Genomic DNA, 21799 nt, shown 5'->3' on the forward strand with positions numbered 1-21799 from the left:
GCTCAGCACGGGGACGAGCCTTCAACGAAGGGCTGCAGCCCCAGCGTTCAGCAAAGGCTCCCCGCCGAAGCGGCACCAAGAAGCACGGCAGGACGGCCTGGACCCGCTGCGTCCTGCTGCTGGCTCAGTGCACGGCCCTAAAGGAGCCCCGGCGTTACTCAGTGCCTTTGGTTTCCCTCACCGGGCAGAGAAGCAGCAACTCCTTACCCATTTCTTTTCTCACTGGAGCTCTTCTTATCCTTCCACAGGTTCGGATCAGGAATTTTCTTCCATCGTTGGCTCTCGGTGTCCCTCATTTGCATTCATCTACAAAGTTAAGCCCTGAAAGAAAGGGCACAGTCACAGCCACTCAAATTCCAGCTGCCCTGCCGGCATCACTGCGGCCTCTGCCCAAATAAAGCCCCCGAGCCCCGTGTCTCACCCACAGCCACCTCTCCAGGACACAAGCCCCGCTCCCAGCCCAGCGCTGCCCCTCACGCTGCAGGCTGTGCTCACACAGCACCACCCCCAGCCAGGCTCTGCTCCGGGAAGCAGAGCAGGCAGTGATCAGCATCTGCACCAAGTGCCAGCCGAGCTCCGTGAGACGGCTTCCTTTGTTTTGCCCCACCAGCAGCACTACCTGGAACTACAGGAAATGATTTATGATTTGTTCGTTAGAAGAATTGCACTATTATAGAAGAGCAGACCATGAGTCCAACAGTTTCCTATCCATGCAGTCGCTCCATTTCTGCTTATTCTTAACTGCTCCAGAAGGACCACCTTCCCCAGTATAAACAGGCACACGAGCGAGAGCCATCCCCACTGAAAGCACACCTCAGTAAGTGAAGTTCCTAGATAGGAGTGAAAAGAATTACCAAGAGAAACGAGCAACTCCCATCATATAGAAACACCGTAAGTGTACCTGGAATGGAGGCATTTTTATACTGATGAGCCTTTGGTTAAGAAAACGTTCCTTTACTGCACAGTAACTGAAAAGGTAGGAACTTGACAAGACAAAGCAAGAGCCTGGTGTTAAAAATCCCCAAAGGAACAACAAAACCACCACGCTGCACAAAGCCATCCTCACTGCAAGAGGAGACACAACCCGACAGCCGCTGCTCTCAGCCTCCTGGTCAAAGCGCCTTATTACCTCCGTGCCAACGGGGACCAGAAATTTGTCCTAGAACACTGGTGGGAAAATCTGATAAATGCTAGGAAGGCGATACCGATCTGCTAGTAACACATTTCTTTGATGGCAGCAAAGCAAAGCTGATTGGATTGATATCCACAACAGCAGAAAATAGCACCTTAATGCCACTTCAATAAATAATGCATCTCAGCTGAGTGGCACCGCACGATGGGAGGAGGGGAACCGGCCGGGATGCAGCACTGCAGACGGACCCACGGTCACCGCAAGGCAGCGGACCCAACCCAGCACCTCCAGGCAGCACGGGGTCTGGTTCTGTCCAGGGCACAACAGCAGGTTTGCACCAAAAACCTTTGCCAGTTCTCAGGAACTGCCAAAGATGATGACGATGTTTTTAAAGAAGTAATCTCGAAGAAAGCAAACAGTTTTCTTCTGCAGTACTGCGCCAAGGCAGCACAGCATTGCCCAAAAGCTGCAAAGCCACCACCAAGTTCAAGCCGCGTGGCGCTGATCGATGATGAGGAATCCATGGGCATGGACAAACCTGTCCGAGGGCCTTTATGGATGAGACCAAAGAAGAGCATTTAATGTTAATGACCTGCAATAAATTTATTAAGAGCCAGAGGGAAGAGACATTTTACTGCAAGAACTTTATTGCACTGCGTCCAAGTCTGAACCGACACCGTGCCTGCTGGACCCGGCCCTTACGTCCCCCCATTCATCCGGGTCTGCCCTGTATGACAGACTGCACTTCCCAGTATTCTTCCCCCAGTTAAGGCTGCAGTCACAGTACGTGATAATTAGTACCTTATAAATCAGAGTAAAAACTAAGGGGAAGAATGCAAAGTTATACATACAGCATGTAAAATATATTTAATTTTATTGTTCTTCAGAAGGGCTCAGGTTTTTGTTACTAGCCCAGCTCAGCACCTTCCCCTCCAACCAAACCTCTGACATTCGCCCAGTATTTCATCACACTAAAAACACCCATTTTCATTGCAGAAACAGTACAGCATTAGCTTCTAGCTTGCGAGGGGAAGGCAAAAGCCAGAGTTAACGCCTCCAGCACCATCTGCCTCCCACACAGACCCAAACATGACCAGATTCATTATTCTCCTACTGTAGGCATTGACATCACACACTTCTGTGTCTCTTACCTATTGAAGAAATCAGAGCCACTACACATCTTAAAGGGAAGGAGCTTAGGACAACAGCACAGCTTGAGTCAGGCAGGCTGAGCTCTGCAGAGTGCAGTTTTTAGCCACAGACCTCAAAGAAGGTCTGCTGGCACATCTGTAAGAGGAGGGGCTTGACAAGTACCATTATTTTCTGTTAGATTTATAAATCCCTTCGAGGAACAGAATTCTAGAAGTCCATCACTTGTTTTCTGACAATATTTGTGCAGTTAAGCTGCAAATCAAGAACAGAACCGTCAAACAGGGGCTGTGCAGGCAGTCATTTAGCCAGCAGCTGAGGTGTTGGTGAAAGACAGGCACAGGTCTACACCTATCACAGGACAGACAAAAGCCTTTGGTGCCCCATGGTAAGATACCACAGGAGAGTATGCTCCTCAGCCTGAATCCAAAGCCTTTAATTGCTGAATGCTGCAACGTCCAGGCGAAAGCAAGGCGTCCTGCTGGCAGGGCACCACGTTAACAGGGTTTGGTAGAAGCAGCCTGGATGAAGCCGCTTTTCAGTCTGTAAAACGACTTGCCTTGATTCAGACTTCATCCATGGACTTCCGTGGTGCCACACTCAGCACACTTATGGCCTGCCAACAGTAAATGCGTGCTGAGCACGTTGGCGTGTAACTAGAGATTCTCCCTCCAAAAGAGCCTAATAAAAAAATAACAAGGCAATCAGTGGTTAAACTGAACTGTGCACGAGGGCCAGTCTGGGAAAATCCCCAAGGCATTTCTGTGTGGACACTTCTGTGTGCATACTACATTCACACCTCATACACAGCGCAAACGAGACCCTCCCCACAGCCCCGAATCACTGTGTTCTGCAGGGCAGAGCACCCAGACAGCACCAAAGAGCCTCTTCCTCCTCCTCAAGACAGGTGAGTCACACTTCACTCCTTGTCCAAACTGCCCCTCGCTCACCTATGACACTTCTGACCATCAGTCTTCTGCCAGGATAGATTTTTTTTTATCTAACAACAGAAAGACAATCAACATCTCAGCCAAATTCTTTGGAGAAGTGAGATTTGGACAGACAGACAGACAGACGGACGCACAAAGTCGTTATCTCCCACCAATCAGGAAAGGCCTGCAGGAGATTCAGCACAGACATCGGGCTGAGGATCTCTGCTGCAGCTGCTCAGCCCCACCAACACCACCAGCAGGGAATGAATCCCAGGGTGCCCAGTCGGGGCTGAAGGCCAGCAGGTCGCTCCCCAGCTGCGAAGGTTCTGCTCACGTCTGTCTGCTGGCTGCTAAAGAAAGGCAACGCTATTTAGAAGAGTCCTACTGGAACTAATGCACCAGGCCCTAATTGAGGGGTACTTTTCTCAGACCAAGAAAAAAAAAAAAAAAATAGTTTCTGCACAAGCCAATGCTCTGCTGGTTTTCCTTAGACATAAAATTTACTTTATTTCTTTTCTTAAAAAGTTAAAAATACAGAGGGTTCGGAAACTGATTTTCTCCTTGCAGATGTTCAAACTGCAGCTTGAGGAGAAAATAATCCTTCACTGAAATGTTTCTCTTAATCTTTTATTTTATTTTTTCCAATCATCACCATCATTAGGACAGAGGTTGAGGAGCACGAACTCCACCGCTAATCTGATGACGCAGTTTGATTCCAGATTCACATTTCCAGGTGCCAAGAGTCCAGAAAACAGTGCCATCTTCGTCTGAGATTTTCTATTGAACACAGCAGTGACTGTTGGCATCTTTGAAGCGTAATCGCATCTTAGGTCGGTATTTCTCAAGGTAAAGCAGCTGTTTGGAATTGAAAGCTCCCCTCCTTTTCCTAAAACAAACAGAACGAAGGCTAGTATCAATGGCAAAAGCACTGCTTCAGTCACTGTGATACTCAAATTCATATATCTCAAGGCTTTTCTGTATCCATAAAATAGTGCTTGGGATAAACCGTGAACCCATTGGCAAGCCAGGGAACGGAGCTGGGCCAGCACATGCAGTTCATTACCTACATGCCAATATTAAAATCAAAATCCTGTTAGCAAGTTTCAGGAGATTTTCTTGCATTGGGAGAGCTTATTTCCAGCAGCAGCAGCAGCCACTGAGCACCACAAGGTCACCCTTCCCCTGCAGATGCATGTGCTGCTTAGATTAGCGAGGCAAGCCCATGACAGCCAGATAGAAATATGTAAGAGATGCTCAGAAAAGAACTTCTCAATGTGAGAGGTACTGTATCTAGGAAGAGGGGAAAGAAAAGGAATTTAAGAAAGGGCAAAGTTCAGAAAAATCTGTTGACAGCAATATAGTTTACAAAGATAACCAAAGACCCTGGGAATCCATAAAGAGACAAATTGCTTTCTGGGCAAAGCTCATTCAACATCATCATACCCGCTGGGCTTCATTTCAAGATCTGATGTTATCGGTGAGCCAGCAGAGCTCTGCAGGCTCATCCTTTACCAGTTCTGCTATTTCCCAGATAAGGGGGCTGCTGACATTTCCTGAGTGGATATTGCACTCGTGCACAACACCTGCAGGAGTGCTGGCACTCACTCACTTGCTGGGAAAATCGCGCTGCTTGGGGGCCCAAACCAGCCCAGTTTTTTGGAGCAAGGAGCAATCAGTCCACATCCAGCTCCTATCAGAGCTCACAGCCCCAGCCTAGGCCTCCCCCAGCTTCAGAAGCTTTGGGGTCCTCAGTGCAACGCCTCAATGTAAAAGCCAAGATTTAAAATAAATCAGAAAAAAAAGAGTTGGGGGATAACACCTCATCTTTAAACAGACAGAAAGGCCAAAGCCTCCGCAATCACGTCAAAGTCATGTCTGTCACTGTTAGTTCATAGCAAGAAGAAAACGAGCCAGAAATCAAATAAGCTTTGCTGAAGATGCATGCTGTCCAAAATAACAAGTGGAGAAAAGGAAGTGGAACTTACTGCCTTATAAACTGAACTGCATCTTCGTACTTCATTCCACATTCAAGGAGAGCAAGTGCAACCAGGACAGGAGCCCTGCAGGAGAAATCAGTGTGTAAGGAATACCCAAAGAAACACCGCACTGAATCCCTCCAGATACATCCAACTTATCCAAAAACAAATAGCTTCAACATCTTCTCTTTGAATGTTATCTACAGAAAGGCATTTGCCAGCTGAGTATTTAACGTAGAACTTTAGCAGACAGCTGTGCTTGCAGTGTGCACACACAAACCTACGGCCTCTTCGGTGTTCGGGGCATGAAACAATAATTCTGTATTTTTACGCTCTCTCATTTCACTGTAACCTAATTTTCTACTCTGCTAAAATGAGCCTGCAGTACCTCTTGGATGCACTTTGCTTCTTATGGCACCGCAGGTTTAGCTGTGCACCAGACAGATGCACAAAGCATGAAACGGACGACTTCCAGAGATAAATCTTTACCACATGCTGCACACGTAACTGGGCGTCCCAGCAGCAATAAAGGAAAGTTTCCCACTTTGGGATCCTCATCTTGAGTACCGTTAGGTGCAAAGAGCTGGCTTTACAAACAGGCTGAAGTCACAGAGCGCACTGCCTTGCTCCTGGATGGATTTCACTCTGCTAAGCACACACAGGTGCAGCAGGCACCCTGACAGTAGTGAAGGATTAAGCAGGTGTTAGCAATTGGACAGCCTGTGCTTACAGCCACACAAAAAAGTGGTTCAGGAGAAAACTGGCTACACTGCAGTCCTGCACACGCATAAATAGTGATTCCCTCTCCAAGGGGAACAATCTGAAATCTCAAAATCTCAAAACAGATATATCAACCTCCTACAGCTGAGGCTTAACGCTCTGCTACACAACACCGACCTTCCCAACCCTGCAACACAGTGAACAGCAACACAACATCCACTCTCTTCACGGAATTTGGTTTTCAACAGGTTGAGCCATTCGTCAACGATCTGACTGGGGGGTGGTGCTCCATCATCGAACGGCCAGTCCTGGAAGGGAAGCACACGTCAGCTCCTGGGCACCTCAAGCAGATGCACACACACTTTTCAGTACGTGGTTACCAGCAGGTAACTAACGGGGAAAGGAGAGGACTCCACATCACACTAGCAGTTCTGCGGGTGTTTTTCTAGTTAGAAGTTCGCCGGTCAATACCGTAATGCACCACTAATTAGACTTTTCAATACAATTTCAATAAAACCCTACGTTGACTTCCTCATAGCATAGAATTTTTAGAAAAATAGCTGCCTTTAAAATCTCAATGCCTTATGAATGTGTGAAAAATCAATAGGCATTTCAAATTAAGATTTGAAAGATGAGAGCTCTGTAGACCGTTGCCTGCGGTCGCGACCACCTTTTGTAACACAGTTTGTACTACAGACCCTGAGTGGAGGAGGTCCTCCACAACAACCCCCACACAGCCTGCCCACCCTCCCAGCATCCCACGAGCGAGGCTCAAAGCTGCCCAGGTATTTTCAAATTAAAAAGAAAAAACTCAAACATCTCACAAATAGGAGAAAAGAAGTGCTTGGAGAATGGGCAAAAACAACAGCTAACAGCATTTAAAACTTCACTTCTGTCCATAAAAGGAGTTGCCAACATTTAAACCATCTAGGCCACATTTAACGCCGTGGCTGTACATCAGATCTGCACACAAGAAGCCCCCCACGGTCTCGAGGTCACAGCTCTCCTGGAAGCTGTGCTGAGAGCAGCACTGCACGTCCTGCACCCCCAGACCAGCACAGCACCCCGCGCTGCCACTGCTCAGACGCAGCGGGGCTGTAGGAGCACTGCTCTGCGCAGGGGAAGGAAGACTTCCCGCTTGTTTGGCGCTCCCACGAGCTGACTGCAAGGCAGTCTTACAAAAGAGGCTCGTAACCAGAGCTTCGTGTTACTCAAAGAACCCTTCAGATGGAAAGGAAACGGCTTTGAAAGGAGCCCTCCTCCTCCTCAGGCCTACATCCCAGCTTCCCGTGGCGTTTCTTAACGCAGGTTAGCATCGAGACGCGCCGCTGAAGCTGCGAGAACATGGGCAAACTGAACACACACGAGGGTTTAAAAACCATTGCTTTTCAGCTTGAAATGCACTTACTGCCACCCTAACACCTCCTGCAGAGCAGACCCAGCCGTGCAGCACCGAGGATCGCAGCCCAGGAGCACCTGACAGACAGACGGACAACGAGGCCGCGAGGAGCAGCTCTGCCTCTTACAGCTACAAACACAGAAGCTTCAGTTACTGAAATACCTTTGTGATTCATGCTGAAAGACACAAAGTCTGAGGAGTGCTGCAAACTCCTTCACAAAGGAAGCAGGAAAACGAAATTACCTGGGACAACACGGCAAAACAAAAGGTTACAGAAACAAGAAAAGTAAATCTTGTTTGTCCCAGTGAAAGGCTTTTACAAGAGGTCCCACTTGCTCACACGCTGTGAGCGGTGTTATTTCAGGTTATTTCAGGCCCAGCGTCACCCACTGCCCCAGGAGGTGTGTGGGCAGCCAAGAGATGAGGCATTGCCCACTGCAAGATGCTTCCTTCTGAAGCTGGCAGCTGAGAGCAGGATTTATGTCAGTGGTTCTGGGTCGGATTGAAATCCTTTCCTGCAGACCAAATACGGGATGTTGTTGTTATTTTGCTTTTGTTTGTGTGTTAATCCTCACGTCCACACACGTCTTGCGCTGGTCTGAATTAATGACAGCCCTCGTTTCCTCACAGAGCATCGCCTTGGCAGAAACAGCACAGCACCAGCATCAAATGAGCACTGGAGGGACGCTGCCCAGAATGAGAAACACGCGTAATTCTGGGACCACAGGAGTAATAGCAACAAAGTTCTGCAAGTTTTTCTCTGCTAATTATGAGTTCTACCAGCAATCCTTTGAATTCCTGTCAGTCAGCAGAGAAAACAAATTGCTAGGCTCCGCGACCAAAACAATCATTAGTAACCAGGATGATGCACTGGGTTTGCACAAACAGAAAACGCAGCTCGGCTGTGCCACCCTGCAGCAGCTGGGAAGGAAGATAGGCAAGAAGGGGGTGGTTTTATTCACCCTGTCTGCAGCCTCTGCTCAGCAGCACAGCCCGCAGCATCCACAGGACTGCCAACGCAGAACGGAGATCCTGAGGAGCTGCAGGATTCAAGTGACAAAGATCCCTTTTCCCAAACGCTCCCAGAACAGGGCAAGACTGTGCCACCAGTGTGAGACCTTCTCACCCTTACCAGCAGCCCCATGGCCGCGCTGTGTGCAGCTGCTGGACAGGAATCCACCCCCTGAGCCCTCCTGGAGGCATTTATGGAGTGCAGCAAGTTCTGCTCCAGGTGCAGACAGGCAGAAGCACGACAACAAAACGTGCCCCAGATCCATAGAACAAAACTCTGTTGGCTGCTACTCAGTAAGAACACTTTCAGGAAAAAAACAAGCTTTTCTTGACATAACATTTCTACACTGAGACCTTACATGTGAACACAACTGTAGGAACCGCACAGAAACCCACAGGAACTGAACCCATCCCCACCTCCTGCCTCCTGGATTTAATCTCTGTTGATAAACACGTGTGCAGTAGTGCTATGCCAAGCACAGAGCCTCATATTCTCTGGTTTCTCACTATGCCATCTGCCAAAGCATCTCCCTGCTCCACCCCTCCTGCCAGCACAGCACTGTACCGTGGCACGAGAGCAGGCTTTGCTGAAATGCTCTCATTTTCTGGGGTTCCCCTGTGCTTCTGACCTCAGCAGTTTTAAAATAGACCCTAATCTCTCTCAGGCTCTGCTTTTAATCTGTGTTACTTCTATGAGTGATCAGCTCTAAGTAGCAACGTGTTATGCTTTCAGCCAGTTGGTAATTCAACACTGTTTCTGAACAGCAACAGGACTCAGTTTTGGAGAAGCATGCATTAACAGGAAGGAAAAGCAGGAGGTGGCCGTGTCAGCAGCCAGCTAAACTTATCTCACATACCAAAACACCACTGCAGCACAGTGAGTTATAACACAGCATCGTGACTGGGATCGTCAGCACCAGCAATGACGCTGGCAGCAAACCCTCCCATCTCCTCCTGCCTTCTGCTGCACACAACAGATGTCTGCTGGATTTACACCCTCCCGTTTTGCCTTCTGCAGCAGAGAAATACTCAGAAGAGCTGTGCTGTACTGAACGTGGGAAGGCAAACGTGCACGGGCACATGACTGCATGTGTTACTCAAAGTGAGAGGCTCTTCAAGAGAATTATGCTTAGCAGAACTGGTGGAAACGCCATTTCCAGTTTTTGGAAAGCTTCCTCAAAAAACGGCTTTCAGTTCAAACCTCGCCAGCAAGTTGGGGTTTTGTTTCGTTTATTTCTTGAGAACTGCAATCCCCTGCCCCTTTCAGAGGCTCCCCAGCAAAGAGCACTCGGTCCTGCTGCTGAGGGCAGGGTGGGCTTCACCCCGGCTGCGGGGCCAAGGGCAGCAGAACACCGGGGAACAGCCCTGAGGAGGGACACACATCTCTGCTCTCCCACAGCAACACAAACACTTAAGCCCCAGCTTAAGGCAGGGCTCTGATGGCTTACACAGCACGCCTTTAATCCTTCCATTTTCTGGCAACCCCAGGAGTATCACAGCTGGAGTGCCTGAACACAGCACAGCCCGATCCAAGGCAGCTCTGGAGTGAGCAGAAACGCTGTCCCACATCCAGCCACTGGAACCTGAACGGCTGATCTTTCCAACAACACAGGCACACGTGGCTGCCTGGAACTGGAGTAAATGTGCACTAAGACCGGGAGCCAAGAAACCTGACTGACCTGCATGCGGAGCTTCCAGCTTTTGCAGCTGTGCCAGGGTACAAGTTTTTCTCCTAATGGAAAACCATGAAGGTTTTCCTCCAGTCGAGCCATTAAAAACAAAAAAACAAAACACCGGCGCACACAGCCAATAAGGACTACCTGCAAGAAGGTTAGGTGCAATTTCTGGCCTCACAACAGTTTACTCCAGTAAAAAAAAAAAAAATCTGATTATATCTAACACCGGAAGAACTGCCTGGAAAAATACTGCCTGTAAGTGCAGTGTGAGCACACAGCTGCACAAAAATCCTGCCCTAAACGCATGCAGGAGCAGACAACACAGCCGCTGTGCAACGCTCGCTGTGAGAGCAGCAGCTCAGGGCAGCACTGCACGGGGAGGTGAGCAGGGAAGTGCTGCCCATCAGCACCCTGCTCCTGTGAGCTGTGGGAGCCTTGTGTTTGCACAAAAAGCAGCCTCTCAACGTGTCAGCTGTGGTCTCATAAGGCAGCAGTTCGAACGTGTGAGAGCAGAGCTTTATCTTCACCCTGAGAAGGCCAACAGCAATGCCAAGTGCTGTATCAGGGGAAAAGGACTGAGATGAACTGTATGAAACACAAGGCTGAACAGACCACAAACTGTGAGTTCACACTGGATTAGTATCAACCCAAAATATCTCAACAAACCCAGGAATAGACATTTCTATTCCAAGTGAAGCTGTAGAAATGAATCAGCAAGTACATTTCAGAGAGGCACAGCAAGTGTCTCAAAGCCAGCTCTGTCAGATGCAGGGGATCACACAGCTTTCGGCCAGTCTGAGACAGCCAGCTCCTCCCAAAACACAGAGGCTATCCCCACCCCTCAGCTGCAAGTGATTTCCAGCGTCAGACAGTTTTAAAAGGTAACTCACTAGAACTTGGATTCCTTCCTTTTCGATAGGAGCTTTATCATAGGTGGCATCACAGACTCGCACCAAGGTTGTCACTCCATACTTCTTCAGCTCCTTTGAGAAGAAGGAAAAACAAATGAGTGCACCGGGAGGGGGAGAAACGAAACAGCTCCAAAACCAAACATTTTCACATGGATCAAAGGTGACTGCACAGCGAGGCAGGGAGGGAAGGCCAGCCCTGAAAGGAGTCGTGACCTGCCGACTGGTTACAAGTGACAGGAACGAGTGTGAAACATCTCAGAACTATTTCTTTCCAGGGAAAAGCCGAGCTGGAAACAAAGAAGGCATATGAGAACAAAATTAAAATAGCTGCTTATCCTCTCAGCACAGCTTCTTCTTCTCTTTAAATAGAAGCCTGGGACTGTTGGCTTCAGCCAGCACTGGCAGGGAGGAGCAGAACACACACCACCGTGCAGAAAGTAGCACACTGTGCCTGATAAATAATCAGAAGATCAAACAAAGGCCGTTCCAGTTCACTTTGAAGGTTCATACAGCAAGCAGAATTTCCTCTCGTGTTTGCACCGAGGCCCTGTAACTTGGACCAATTAGCAGTAATGTCTGTTCCAGGCAGAAGCCTCCTGATGAAGGAAGGCAGTCCCCAGTAAGACCAAAATTAACCACTGAAATCTGAGTGGTCTCGTGGTGAGCTGCAGTCTGACATCAGCATCTGATGGAATGGAAGTGACCCACAAAGGGCACAAAGATATGGCAGATTTGGAGCAAACCAGCGTGCAGGCTGCCTTCCATTGTACCACCTGTTAATTGAGTACTAAATTTTGTGTTATTTCTGACTTTTGTGTCGGTAATGGTCTGATCCACCATCCATCAAAGATGGCTCTCCCCATAGCAGATGGCCCTTCTCAGGGATAAATTCTGGTACCCGAAATACCTGACAACTCTGGGAGCAGAAGGGTCTGGAGAAAACACCCTATAAGCCAAAACACCTGCATAAGTACTGCGTGAATCCTATTTTAGGGATAACAAAGATCATAAACCAGTTATAATTCCATCAACTACTACTTTCAAAGCCAAAAGATCAGCAATATATTAGAAGCAATGTATTACTTAATGAAAACTAACATTTAGAGTCACAGAACATGCAGTCCTTTCCAAGCCAGGACAACGGCAAAGGTGCAGGTCTGCATTCTTAAAATGGAAACTCCTCCAATCTCTCAATTACTGATTACTTTTTTCCAAATCCTGCACTCGTGTGAATTCTTGTACTGTCAAGAGAATATCAATTGTATCTTAAGGACAAAATGCCTGCATGGAATGTATAGCACAGCTTTGTGAACAAGAGGTGTGAATGCAGCACAGTGCTTCTGTGCTGCCCGATGGTGCAGAAAGCAGGAGCGGGTCAGGAAGGAAGGATGAGGCTGATGGGATGCCTTACCTCTATGAACCTGCAGAGGGTTGCATTGGTTGGGTTGTGAGTGATGAGGAAACGCATACCGTCATAGCTGATTTCCACGGGGGCTGGACGGTTCATAATGGCAGCAAAACGTGTGAGGGGCCAAAAAATTTAAAAAAAGAAAGAAAGAAAAAAAAAAGGAAAAGAAAAAAAAAAATCAATAACCTCGGAAACGTTTCACAGCAGAAAACATTAAAAGACCACTAAGATGGCTGGGATTGATCAGAGCTTGTTTGTTCCTTAAAGATCTCGCTTCTACAAAAGCAGGTTTGCTTCAGAATCCACTCGAATTCAACTTCGGCCTCGGTTACTGCAGGTGGTTTCCTTCAGACTCCACACCTCTACTGCAGGACTAGGCAGCCTGTTCTACATTTAGGCACTGGTGAGGCAAAGAAGTAAGGGCAGGATTTCTCTCCACTTTGTTTTCTTGACGCTTAGTTTTGCTAGAGTCAGTAAAAGGAATACGCCTCCAAAGTGCAGGAGATATCCCATATATTTGGGTGTGCTCGCAGTGTCGGAGTCCTCAAGGCAAGTGGGGTTGGCACACCGAGGCCCTGCGCTCACTTGTCGGCCAGGGCGCTGTGCTGGGCCTGGCAGAACTCTGCCCTCACGCTCAGAATCGCCATAAATGTGCGACGTAAATTCCAGCAGAAGACCTGAGGAGAGAAGGGCAGCACGTCAGAGGGGGGGCAGCTGCCCGCGGCAACAGCACCGACCGCTGCTGTGGCTTCAAACCCTTCGCAGGGCTGCGGGTGGAGATGAGAGGATGCAAACATCAGCACTGCTGTTAGCACAGCACGAAGCAGGGCTCCTTCCCCGCCCGTGGAGGATTCGGATCAAATGCAGTTTTAGACTTTGATCAACCATTGCCCTGAGAGCCCCGAAAATAAACAGTTCGGAAGAAGCCTCCGTGCATCTGATGCTCATAAACATTTCATAAGAGAAAACAGCAGACCAATCCTACACAAACAAATTGTACCTTTGAATCAAGCTTGTACCATTTATAACTATTTATGAAAACAAGGATGACTAAAACTGCCCAGAAAAAAAAAAACAACCACGTTTCCAGTGACTGCCACCCTTAGCAAGCAAGGTAATAACGAGCAGAAAGCAAACAGGAGTTTTGTACGTCACTGTGTTCACAGCACTCGGAATGGGGCAGAGCAAAAACCTCCAGGTGCAGCAGAAAGCTGAGGAATCCCAGGGCCAAACAGCAACAGGAGTGGAGCCGCAACACGGAGGCAGAACCAGCAGCTGCTGTCACTGCTGCTCCCCAGCCCTGACTTCACTGAATGGTGACACTTCCAGCTCCTTCCCAGCTCTCTGCTGCACGCTGTTAACAAAGCACGTGTTGGGAACAGCGCTGGGAACTGTGCTGTGCTACAGCTTCGTTTTTGGAATGAGAAAAGAAAGGAGGCTGTGAGCGCCACGTGTGTGAGCACCCCCAGCCTCACCACCAGCCTCCCCCAGCAGCACAACCCCTACAACCTGCCTCCAAAGCAACAGAGGCCTCATTTAACAGTAACAACTTCCAGTTATTCCCAGTCCCGTCCCTGCTTGCAGCCCGGGGCATCCAGGCAGCAGCTCCCAACCTTAACACGGAGGATTCAAAGCACAGCTGGCTTAGCAACAGCAAGAAAAGCCACAACAGCACAGCTCTACCCCAGCCCTTAGGGGAATGGAAGCAGAGCAAACTGATGCTCACTCAGTATTGGAGACCCAGAGCTGACCCAGCACACAGAACAGCTTTCAGTGCAGGCAGCTGAGCCGTGTTGGATGGAGCTCTCCCTGCAGCACAGCTCGGGAGCCCCGATGTGACATCACAGCAGGTTGAAGTTTAACTGCAGACAGAACATTCCACGTCTCACTTCCTGCTGTTTCGCAACGCAGCCCTCCTGGATCTGGTGACAGCAAACCTAAGTAGGTCAGTAATGTGTCACATCCAAAGGCGTGGAGCAAAGAGCTCCATCACCTCCCGGGGCACAGAGACAACGCAGAGCACTGCGTGCGGGTCCTCAGAGAAGGAAAGCAGCTCTGCTGCGCAGAAGAACTTCACCAAACGGCATCAGCTATTTTGGAATAGCGAAACAGACCCTTAAACTCAGTAAGTGAAAGCGTAGAGCCAAAGAATCACCGCTAGACTTCTGTTAAGGACAGCAGCAAACAGGCAGGCACAGCCGCCCCGTGCCCTGCTGGAGCTCAGAGCAGCACTGCCATGGCTGCAATTAGCAGCACGCGTGGAAGTGCCCACCCCAAACCTCAGCAGCACTGAACATTTTAATGAGACCCTCATCTCAAAACAGACAAATTAAGGACGGCAGAACTACCTCTTTCACTGACACAAAGTCAAAAATCACCCAAAGAACAGCAATTATTTCCTTAAAGAACAGCTCTCAATGCCAAAAAAATGCATTAATTAGGTTGCCAGAGGCAAGAACAAAGACGTTTTCAATAACCTCCCTCAGTCTCAAAGCAGTTCTTCCTCCCAGTGACTCAAATACAAATTTCAGAGAGGAATCCAGGGATAATTTGTCAGCACAGTGACTGTGGGATCAGGGCTCACCCCAGCTGGAAGAGTCCCTCTGAACACATAACATTTGAGTCCTTAAGTGTCAGTTCTTGTGCTTTGTCCTAACTTTATCATGTATTCCACCAAACCTCAGACTTCTCAGAGCACAGCAGTCTGCCAGAGCCACGCTACACTGAGCCAAGCACCCACACGTGCCCAGGCGCTGCAGAACGCCATGCAGGGACGCCCTGTTGACAGGTACTGCAACGGGTCCCCATCCCAGCACACCCTGACATCACCTGGCACAACCTGGCCCGAAGCCTTACATCACAGCAACAGTTCCAAAACCAACCCCGAGGCCCCAGCAGGGTCATTTAAAACACAAACGGCCACCAGCAGACCTTGGCACGGGAGATCAGGACGGGGTTGGAGTACCAGAGGCTCACGGCATTACAAAGCATGCTGTCCGAGGCAAAGAGTGCCACATTTAAACAAATCCTTTGGACGTTTTTCTCTGCAGCACCAACAATGTCATTGGAAGAGCCTCACCCGGCACTACTGGAGCCGTGTCCCAACAAATCACTGTAGTTACACTTCTCCTCCCCTGAGCAAATCAGTGGGAGAACTTCAACGCAATTACCTGAAAGGTGTTTTAGAAATACTATTTACCAAGGCATTCAGGTGGCACCTCTGCAACCTCAGCAGCCCGCACAGCCTGGCCTGGAGCACACGGCCTGCAGTGCAGAGACAGCACGGCACGAGAGCACTTAATTAGCTCTAATGGCTCGGGAGTGATTAAAAACGTAAAGCGCCGTATTTAAGTCTGAAAAATGATTTCCAGAAGGATAAGTAGTTTATGCAGCACCCGCTCCTATTTTTAAAACAGCTTCATTACTGACACATGCATCCCTTCCTCCTGTGACTTCCAACTGCATTTTGCTGAAGTTCAGCAAGGAAGATCGGGCTTTTAATTAGGAAATCCAGAAAAACCCCACGTCTAAACCTCCTGAACTCCCCAGGTAGTGCTGTCAGATTTCTCCCTCCTCATGTCAGCAATTTGCACTTCTAAGACCCGAGCACCATCAAATTGATGACAGTAAACAGCATCTACAACGCAAAAAACAAGAAGCAGTTTTTCAGCCAATTAACCTGCAGCTTTTTGTACTTGGAAAGTGAGATGGAAACCACAGAACGACGACATGTCCCACATGGCCGCTCGGACTGGGAGCACCCAGCGCTGAGAATGGGGAGCAGCAGCCCAGGGCATCCAGCAGGATGAGTGCAGGCAGCAGCAGTGCTCGCATCTGAAAGGCTCTGGGCACGCCTGGGAGTGAGTGAGTGCCTGGTGTCATTGAACTACCAGGGAACAACCATCCATCAAGATGCCCATCTCCACAGCCAGGCTGAGTGAGCTGTCGCAGTCCCTGCACCCACAGATGTGAGTTACAGCTGAAGCACCTGGGCTCCCACCCCCAGTGCTCAGCTCCAGACACTGACAAAGTTTGAGAAAGCCTAACGAGGCCAATTTGAGAGGAATGTTTTTCAAGATACTACGAACATCCACAAATATGATTGAAATGTAAGCAAGGGGCAGGCTACTCATCACCTCTGCCTGTTTATTTAGGCTAGTTAGCTAATTGAGAAAGAACGCTTCCATGGATTCCTGACTTGGAAGACATTTCACCTGAGACTGCCTTGAGTAAAACCAACAAAACCACCTCCTGCAGCTGCCTGCCCAGCAGCAGAGCAACTCCTAAACCAGCCAGCAGCTTGCTCCTCTGAATTGCACATCAGTCCAGGAAGACAGCTGACGAGAAACAAGGGACAGCACCAGGAATTCCTCACTCCAAAGCACGCAGTTGGAAGTGCTTCCTTCTCTGCACAGATCAACAGCTTGCAACAGCTGCAGCTTCCACCCACTGCAAAACGCAGATACCTCCAAAAGGTCACTGGGATCACCTTCCAAAAAGAGCTGGAGTCAGGATGTGGTACAAAGCTGAGCGGTCACTGCGTGAGGATACTGAAGGTCTGCAGTGTGAAACCATCTCAACTCACTTTGTTCCGTAAGTGGGAATTCACAGTCAGTGTTAATGAGTGGGTAACAGCTGCAGCTTTTATTTCCCTCTTTGCAAAGCCTTCCTTGCAGTGTGCACTCACACAGGTGAATCAGCACCCACAGCACCGCCAGCACAAAGCTCAACCCCAACAAAATTTCTGTTCTGAACAACACTGCAGTGCTGTGAGACTTTTCCTGCCATCCCGCCTGCTATGTTCCACTTCCCCATCCCATGCTGTACCTCTGAACGACCCACATCCCACCAGCAGATGCTCGGAAGCATCCTCAGGATTGGTTTCTTTACAGCATGAGGCGCTTTAAAGTGCAAGACTTCAGCGAGACCCTCCGATTCGTCAGCCTTCACGCAGCAGAAAGGCACCTCAGTGCCCCGACACAACACCTCCCCTCCCACGTGCTCTGCTGCACACAAACTCCAGAAGCAGCACTGCTGGATGAGGTCCCTGTGCCGGAGGAGCTGCTGGGGCAGACACGTGCCTGAGGGCTGCACTCTGACACAGCACAGCCTGCAGCAGCACAGCCCCGCTCTGCAGTGACTCATGCATTTCCTTTGCTCGAACGCAGGCACTGTGAGCAGCATAGGCATCAATCTGCCCCAGCAAGATTTAAAAGAAAAAAAAAAAAAAAAAACCACCTCAGTTAAGAAGTGACGCATCAGGAAACGGTGAGAACTGTCACAGGTAGCACACAGTGCTGCACGGCAAAAGGACAACTCCAAACCAGAGCCCAAAGCTGGGTGCCACGCAGAGCTTCACCACCAGCTGCACTGCACTGCACAGCACACAGAGCTGCACGCTGCTCCTCCCAGCAGCTCACAGCACAGCTCTGCCACTTGGGAGTTTTTGAGCACCTTCCCCACCCACCACCGAGCTTAAAAAAAAAAAACAAACTTCAGAAGACATTTGAATATGATTTGCATAGTGCATCCAAGAAGTTTGGTGTTCCTGAAAGTGAAGTGAAAGCCAGAAGTGCCCCCTCCCCCAAGAAAAAGGAATTCAAGCTTACTGCTTTACCCTTCCAGCCATAAAATCCCATTTAACTTGAAATACACACAATCAGAAGTAACTTCAGACAACACCCCACCACTACGTGATGTTAAACTCATCCCTAAAACTCAGCACAGTGAGTTCAGGTGCAGCACCTGATGGGGTTTGAACACAGCTCCACCAGAACGTCGGCATCCCTGGCAGCTGAGGAAATTTCTCACACTTTGGGATGAAACATCTCAAAAAAAAAAAAAAAAAAGAAGCATTAACAAGTCAAGCAGGACTTGAAAGCAACTTCAAACCACACAGCAGCAGGGATATTATTCTGTGAAGCTACAGAGTTGAATTACTTGCACCTTACTCATCTCGCTGCTTTGAATTTGCCAGACTCCTCTGCAGGCAGAATGACAGCGCAGAGCCTCGGCGCTCCTGCAGGAGTCACATTCGGCCCCGCTACTGAAACTTAAGCTGATGAATTTCACCGCATGTACACAAAGTTGCAATTGTTAAAATGCAGGGTCCATTATTTCAAGCAGTGCCCGACTTCCAGCGCAAGTCACCAGAAGGAATGTAAGTCTGCAGCAGAGAAAAGAGAAAGGAGGGGTAACAAAACAAAGGCACAGCTGAAAGCGACCTGAATAGAGGCAGCAGCTCGGCACCTCAAGTGTTAGCACAGAGAAGGGATCAAGGGACTGAAGGCTGCATTCAGCCTCACGACACAGCAGCAGGTCTGTTCCATGCAGGCCCAGCCCGCCCCGATGTGTCACAAGGAGCCGACCCACACCTCAGCCCATGGCTCTGCTCCTCAGCGCCCAGCAGAGCCGTCCTACTCCTCCAACCCTTTAACAGGCAACGCCGCCTCACTCATCCGAGCACAGAGCCCTGCGCTCCTCTGCTGGCTCAGCACGGGTGTATCGCTGACAAGCCTCCAAAGATACTATCTAAATCCACAGTCTGTACCACTCACAGCGATTGCCCACGGCCCAGGAGCTGCCTTCAGCTGTGCAGCGCAGCCAAGGGCAGGCAGGGCCCAGCCGGCCCCGGGCCAAGGCCGCCCAGCAGCGCGCTGCTCAGGGGCAAAGTGCGGCGTCACAGCTGCAGCCACAGCCAGGGGAGCAGCGCAGGTAACTGAGCCCGAGGGCAGGGGCTGCGTCCTCAGAGCCGAACGCGAAGGTGCCGCCAGCAGCGCCGTGCAGCCATACATACGCAGACGCCGCCTCCTACTTTAATTCAGATTAAGGCTGATCCTTTCTTTCCAATAATTGAGATCACCGGAGTATTTCGATACGTTGAGTCATAAGAAGATAGAGTTTTTAGGCTGTTGCCAGTGGTGGTTTTATCATTTTTTCTTCTTTAAATACTAACTGCAGTTCTGAGTCAGAACCCAACTGGCTCATTTGGGGAGTTTCAAAGCCGGTTTCCATTTATACAGCAGCCTTTAAAAGCCAACTTTCTGCCTCCTCACGCTGTGAGCAATGAGCACACAGCCGCCCGGGAGGACACAGCTCACGGCCAACCACGCCAAGGAGCCACAGCCACCGCCCAGCAGGGGCCACCCCTGCCATGTCCCCACGTGGTGACCCCCCCACAGCAGCCACCTCCACCCTCCACAACCGTGTTTCCTCCCCCCAAAGCGTGCCCCAAGCAGCAGACCCTGCAGGACAGCGTTCCCTGCCCCAGAGCACCCCACAGTCGTCCTCAGCGCTCCCCGCAGCCCCTGCGCCGTTCCCCCTCCCCGGGCCTCACAGGGCTGTCCCTCTATTACACAGAAGGTCCTGCCCTCTGCCAAGCCCCAGGAAAGCCACCACATCCCGGACACCCTTCCTCCCAGCTCCACCCCCGGCCCGAAGGGAACCCCCAGCACCGCTCCCAGCTTTCTCCTCTCCACTTCCAGCCCGGATCCCGGAAAGTCTCCTCATCCTTTACAGCCCACCTCCAGGCCAAACGCAGGGCAGCCCCTTCCGCCACAATCTGGGGGCTTCCCAGCCCCTCCCAAACAACTCCTCACCCACCCGTGCACAAACAGGACAATAACCACAGACCCCCTGCTCTCGGACACCCCCATCCCGAGCCAAGACCCCATTCACCAACACCAACACCCCCTTCCCACCAACTGCCGCCCCACGCACACCGAGCCCAGGCCGTTACCCTCACCCAGACCCACAGGTGAAGCGGGACCACCCAGCGGCTGACATCCCCGGGAAGGGGGGGTAACACCGCGCCGCCCCGCGGCCCCACGCACCTCCCGCCACCGCGAACCGCAGCAGCACCGCCGGGAGGAGCCGCACGGGACGGCGGAGGCCCGGGCCGGGCAGCTGAGCCCCGCGGCGGCCGCGGCCCCCGGAACGCCGAACCGCCCCGGCCGGGCGGGGTCCCGCGGCGCACAAAGGCCGCGCTACGCGAGGCCCCCGCCGCCCCCGCCCCCCGAGCGGCCCCACCGGCCAGGGGCGCCCCGAGGAGCCCCCCGCCCCGCGGCCCCCCCCGGCCAGGCCCGCCCCGGGGCGGGTCTCGGTCCGCACGCGGCCTCCTCCTCACCCGGAGCCCCCCCGGCTCCTCACCCCGGGCATTGAGCGCGGCGCCGTTCTTCCGAGCGGGCCCGGCGCCTCCCACACCGCGGGCCGGGGGGCGCGACGGGGGCAGGAAGGGGCGGCGGCGGCGCGGAGCGGCGGGGCCCGTGACGGGGCTGGGCTGCGCGCGACCCGCTGCGGCCCGAGCGACGGAGACACCCGAGAGCCCCCGCGCCGCCACACGGCTCCCCGCGCACGGGCCGCTCCCTCCCCGCCCTGCCGCGTGGTTCGGCCCGCCCGGCGCTGATTGGCACGGCGCGCCGCACACCCGCGCCCGGCGTTGGTACGGTCCGCCCCTCCCACCGCCCCTCCCGGCAGCGCTCACTCGGTGCCGTCGCGGGGAGGTCCCGCGCCCGCCCGGGCGGTGCGAGGAGCGCCGCCGAGCTCCGCTGCCGCGGGTCCGCGCGGCCCGAGCCCCTTCCCGTGCCGCGGGGGGCCGCCGCTCCCATCCCTCCCCGTCGGAACGCCGCGCACCCCCCCGCGCGGTAGCCGGCGTTGGTACGGCCCGCTTCTCCCCCTGGGACGTCGCTGCGGACCGACCCCCCCGCCACACTTGGACCGGTCCTCCCGCACCACGTGCGGAGCGGCCTTCCACGCCAGCACCCCCCCGTGCAGAGGGGCGGTGGAACAGCCCTTCCCCCCCGCCCGGTGGTTCGGTCCGCACGGCGGTTCCCACGGCTTCCGCGGCTCGGAGCCGCGACGGCACCTGGCAACGGGCACGGCGTTAACAATTAAACAATGGCTAAAAGCGTCTCAGCCTCGTGCAGCAACCGGGCACGGCAGCCCGAGCCCCACTCACTGCGCTCCTATCGCCAGGAAGAACAGAAGCCACGCCACGAGCCCCGGCCCGGGGCAGGGTTGCAGCCACGTGCCCCGTTAGTTCGGGCCGGGTGCGACCGCCCCGGAACGGGAACAAGAGCGCCTCTGTGCTCTGCCTACCGGGAGCTCCAGCGGGGCCCCTCGCTGCCCTGCCACCGCGCGTCCATCTGCACAGTACACATCATCGAGCCCTGCAGCCCACCAGGCCCCTTCTGCAGCTAAAGAAAAGCTTTTTATCAGAGAGCTCACTGATTAACACCCCGTTATCTCAGTAGCAGGGAGCAAGAGGGGCGGTGATCACATCCACACCAGATACACGCTGCTCCTGGCAGAGGAGCAAACGCTGGAAGAGGGATGGCAACACACCCAGCCCCAAAGCAATCCAGCTCCTATCTTCAGCCAGAGAAAAGCCCATTGCTCCTCTGCCTGCCAGACAGCGCTGTCTGGAAGGGCACCGCGTCCATTTTAACAATGGGAACAGATTCAGTGGCATCTGGAGGCTCTGGCCA

At 51.9% G+C, this 21799-nt stretch overlaps 2 protein-coding genes across 4 annotated transcripts in view; both read right to left on the reverse strand.

The window, feature by feature from the left end:
- The window catches only part of ADGRB2 (adhesion G protein-coupled receptor B2), a 76361-nt gene extending 72820 nt beyond the window's left edge, over window positions 1-3541 (reverse strand). Inside the window, exons 1-2 of the mRNA XM_085208758.1 lie at window positions 422-3541; window positions 208-321 (exon numbers count right to left, since the gene is read on the reverse strand). The gene's annotated coding sequence lies outside the window, so the exon portion shown is untranslated. The remainder of the gene's footprint in view (window positions 1-207; window positions 322-421) is intronic.
- A 153-nt stretch (window positions 3542-3694) lies between these two features.
- PTP4A2 (protein tyrosine phosphatase 4A2) lies at window positions 3695-20740 on the reverse strand. Of its 3 annotated transcripts, none has more exons than XM_085208763.1 (6): window positions 20463-20740; window positions 12318-12991; window positions 10886-10978; window positions 6087-6217; window positions 5199-5273; window positions 3695-4099 (listed from the first exon to the last, which is right to left on the reverse strand). In XM_085208763.1, the coding sequence occupies exons 2-6, from the start codon at window positions 12411-12413 to the stop codon at window positions 3991-3993; spliced, it is 504 nt and encodes a 167-aa protein (XP_085064889.1). In that variant the 5' UTR covers window positions 12414-12991; window positions 20463-20740; the 3' UTR covers window positions 3695-3990. The 3 variants fall into 3 exon arrangements, with proteins under 3 accessions (XP_085064889.1, XP_085064890.1, XP_085064891.1); XM_085208764.1 differs by having other exon boundaries at window positions 20440-20740; XM_085208765.1 differs by lacking the exon at window positions 20463-20740 and adding an exon at window positions 20147-20288.
- Window positions 20741-21799: the final 1059 nt, after the last annotated feature.

This window comes from Meleagris gallopavo, chromosome 25, assembly GCF_905368555.1.
Source record: "Meleagris gallopavo chromosome 25, MGAL_WU_HG_1.1, whole genome shotgun sequence".
Taxonomy (NCBI): Eukaryota; Metazoa; Chordata; class Aves; order Galliformes; family Phasianidae; genus Meleagris; species Meleagris gallopavo.

Excerpts from the sequence above, each read along its gene's own strand:
- PTP4A2 (XM_085208763.1), bottom strand. The coding sequence starts at position 12,413 with ATGAACCGTCCAGCCCCCGTGGAAATCAGCTATGACGGTATGCGTTTC. Across the intron at positions 5,274-6,086 it reads TGTGTTGCAGGGTTGGGAAG|GGCTCCTGTCCTGGTTGCAC; the intron begins GTCGGTGTTGTG and ends TTTCTCCTGCAG. Across the intron at positions 4,100-5,198 it reads GCAGTTCAGTTTATAAGGCA|GAAAAGGAGGGGAGCTTTCA; the intron begins GTAAGTTCCACT and ends TGTTTGTTTTAG.